The sequence below is a fragment of the Glycine max genome, chromosome 5, assembly GCF_000004515.6.
Source record: "Glycine max cultivar Williams 82 chromosome 5, Glycine_max_v4.0, whole genome shotgun sequence".
NCBI classification, from domain to species: Eukaryota; Viridiplantae; Streptophyta; class Magnoliopsida; order Fabales; family Fabaceae; genus Glycine; species Glycine max.
Window position 1 is genome coordinate 4,196,524 of NC_038241.2, and position 4,002 is coordinate 4,200,525.

General features: G+C 36.1%; 1 protein-coding gene across 1 annotated transcript; it reads right to left on the bottom strand.

Moving 5' to 3' along the window:
• Window positions 1–2,391: 2,391 nt before the first annotated feature.
• LOC102662292 (uncharacterized) lies at window positions 2,392–3,671 on the bottom strand. The gene has a single exon (XM_006579529.4). It carries the CDS (start codon window positions 3,591–3,593, stop codon window positions 2,724–2,726), a length of 870 nt encoding a protein of 289 aa, XP_006579592.1. The 5' UTR covers window positions 3,594–3,671; the 3' UTR covers window positions 2,392–2,723.
• Window positions 3,672–4,002: the final 331 nt, after the last annotated feature.

A 4,002-nucleotide genomic window follows, 5' to 3' on the forward strand; every position in this document is an offset into this window, starting at 1 on the left:
AGAACGAGCTATCCCATGAGGTTGTCGATTTTGGTGTGAGACCGTCGACAAGAGTTTTATCGAAGCCCCACATTAGATGTTAAAATGTTCTTGTAATTAAGTTGTGAAAGTCTAATTTATCTGATTTCTCGGTCATAATAACATCGTATTTGAACTAAGAGGTTTGGTATCCAAGTCAATAGACCTTAGTCTTGTCAAAGCAATAAGAAGGAGGATTCAACTTCCGATTTTAATTATTCAATCTTTTTTATCTTTATCTTTTTGGTGATGTGCTAAACTTTCATTCTTTCCTTTTTTATCAAGATCGAGCCTTACGTCGGTTGGGTGAGTGATCTACTCAATCCGAGTTCGAGCATATAAGCAAGTAAACTAGGAGTAAAAGCTGAAATTCAAAATTGTTGTGGAGATAAAAAGTATAAAACTTGACAAAAAAAAAAAAAAAGAACATGAAGAGTGTATTAAGTTGGCATTAGAATTCTTGAAACTTATTTCTACAATTATAAAATTAGAATTTCGGAGACTTGTTTACGAAATGCATAAAAATTTAACATTCAACGTTTTTTTTTTTTTTAAAGATAATAACTTTCAGTATTTCAATTCTACAACTATTAAAAAATGAACTCCCGAAAATTAAATTCTGAAGTGAATCTTTTTTACATGGTTTCGAAAATTTATTCCCTAAATGATGAAATTAAAGTATTCATAATGACATTGCTAGAGTAAAAAATTTACAAAAAAGTTATAGGCGTTAATACAGAAGGATATATAAAAAAAAAAAAGGTGAAAAAAGAATCCCTGTTTTAAACTCTAAAAATTCTTGTAAGCAAAAATTATCCAGACATAGATGCTCTCATGGATACTTTACATTTGTCTCATAATAAAAAAAACATTACGTAGAGTAGTAGTAGGAGTGTAGAACAAAGAATTTCTCATACGTTTTTAGTTTATTATTACAACTTTTAAATTGACGTGAAGGTGAATGCTATCAATACTTTCTTTTAATATTCTCTTTATGAATTACTGAAATTTATTAAAAAAAATATTAATTTTAGTGAGTTATTATTCTCATTTAATAACTTTATTTTCTAATTTAATAGTAAAACCTATCAAACTTAATGATTTTTAATAATTTCAACCAATCAATCACAGGAAGAATGTTAAAAAAAAGTGTCATAAAAAATATCGCTAATATTTCTCAACATTAAATAATCAATTTACTTAGTGTATGATTAATTTTATCTTTCATATACCTTTTAGTTTTTACAACATGAAATAATACTCCTTAAAATCAAAAGAAGAAGACAAAAAGGTAGTAAAAAAAATATTTTGTATGTTTTGTAATCAAAGAAAAATTTGTCTATCATACCTATATTTGTTTTCATTTGTTCTAGCTAGTATCAAATAGCATTATTGTAAAAATTTTAAGTGAATTAGATCTGGTTGACTCACAAGACTAAAAAAATGCCTCAAGACCCACTTAATAAATCGTTATAGAAGTACTTATAAATTATCTAGTAATAATATTCTTACATAAGAAGCAAAATTTGAACACAAATATCCTTATAAAATATGAGCTTAATTTTTACCGACTAGATCAACTTTTGTTAAAGTTTAACTCAAAAATTCTGAACCCTTGGATTTTAATAATGCATGGTCTTATTTTTCAAAACTTATGCACTACTGGCTTATAATTGCATCGGCTGCAACTCAATTCCAAACTATAGACCTTGTTTCTTTGACTCTTCCATATACTCATTCATGATTTTCCATTTTATTTAATCAATTAGAAACAGCAAAGAAAAATCTGAACTGAGGTGCAGGAAAAGTAAAAGTTTACATGGTTGGTTCGGATGCAGCAACGTGGTGCAATCACCAGACGCCAGAGTTACATAGGTTAATGGTATCCCAAGTGACATTGAATTCGGTTAGCGACCACGTACCCCTTCCATGTTCCTACCATCCCTAACACCATTTGCCTATTTGACCCACCTCCTATGTCCCATCTTCCCCAAACACATTTTTCAGCTTTTTGTCCCATCTCCCAAACCCCATTCCGTTTACATTTTTATTTCACAAGAAGATGATCATCAGCAAAACAAATATTTAATTAATTAAAAAAGAGACAATCAAGAATATTCAAACAATTTTTTCAATTAAATTATATTAAATGTTTCTTACCTCTTTCATGATCTAAACAATTTTAAACAGTACAATTGATCAATTGCAATGCATCCCTCCTGCTCCTGCTGGAGTCTTGGGTAAAGAAGTAGATCAGCTTCTAAAACTTAACAAGCGATTATCATAAACACTTAATCCTCCTTTTATATCATAATGGACGAAGAAGTAATTAACTAATCAGATCGAAAACAAAGATATATGTCAGGTCGCATATAAACAAGAGCCAGTATATATGTGGCATAACAAAAGTTTCACGAACCAGAATTGTTACATGATCATAACTACGGTACATAGCGAGATATTCATAATGATCTCACTGCTGTTCCAAGCTCAAACTCAAATCAGAAAAAACCATCCAAAAGAGAACAAAAGACAAGGTACATGCATTAATTTACAGTCAAACAAGCAAGCTAGCCTCAGTAGTTATATTATATTTATATATATTCACAATTCTAAGCTCTTAAAAGAGAAGAAATAGTTATATATAGTTCTATGACCATAAACCGACGCCGTTTTGCGTTCCGAGTTCGTGATACCTTTGTGAATTAGTAACCCAGTCTCAAGCTAAGCGCAGTTTCAACGTCTAATCTCCATGCAAACCCACCAGAGTCCATTCTCCACACGTCGCAGGGCACCGTGAGAGAGCTTCTCTCCCTCCCACACGCGTATTGCACCACCCTCACCAAGCACGTGAACGACGCGTGCGGAACCACTGTGTTCACCTTATTCACCAGCAACACTGGTCCCTGTCCCTCATCACCCTCCATCATCTTCTCGTATGCTTCATTCGTCCCCGTCACCCTCCCGTAACCGTCTGATATGAACCCCGGACACGTGTCCTTGCTCAGATTCACTCTGCGTTCCTCGTCCGTACTCCCCAGCCACTCGCCCTCCACCCACGTGTCCGTCAAGCTCTCCACCGTCACACACGAACACCACCCTCCCATCATCGTAAGGCTTCGATTCGCAAAACTCACCCACACCGGCACGTTCTTGTTAATAATATTCAACTTCTTGCTCTTGTTGCTGCTGTTGTTGTTGTTGTTGTTTCGCACTGGTGATGGAGTTAGATCCTTTGCCGGAAAATCCTTCCGATCGGGAGTTTCTGGAAGCAAAGGAAGAGTCACAGCCGGCGTCGTTTGCTTCTGCTTCTGCTCCGGTGAGGAATTAGAGTTCTTTCTCCGGCAGATTCTACGTTTGCTGGTGTAGTTGCTATCTCTTACGTACTTTCTCTTCGTGTTTCCGTTTCTGAGAAAAGCGTCGCTGGTTTCAGACGAAGATCCGTCGGAAGCGGTGGCTCCGGCGGCGGGTTTGGGAGCGATTGGACGAAACCTAAGCATTATTTTGTCGACGGTGGACACGTGGGATGCACCGGGTACATACCTGGCGATGCAACAGCCTCCTCTTAAATCCATTATTCCCTCTCTAAAATTAAACTAACCGTTTTGGTTTATCTATGTGAAATGTTGCTCGAAGCTAATTACTGAAGCATGGATGGAGGAGTATACACAAAGTGTTGGTTTTATAGGAATTGTGAAAGGGACACGTGTGAGGATAGAGGGGAGTGAGTGGGGAAGGGCATTGGTTGGGGCGGGAAACGTGTCATGTGTTGGGAGAAGGAAAGTGACACGTAGGACTGCTAGCTTCTGGGATTGTGAATCAGATACTTTGACCGTTGTATGAAGGGTTGGGACAAGGAAGAGATTGTTCCAGATGGTGGTGACCACCACGTGTGTGTGCCAATGGCAGTGAGATTAGAGATCGAGCCAGGTGGATGGTCAAATTTTTATTATTTTTTAATCAAGTTTCTTTCATAATCAAACT

Coding starts and splice junctions, on each gene's coding strand:
- LOC102662292 (XM_006579529.4), bottom strand. CDS start 3,593: ATGGATTTAAGAGGAGGCTGTTGCATCGCCAGGTATGTACCCGGTGCA.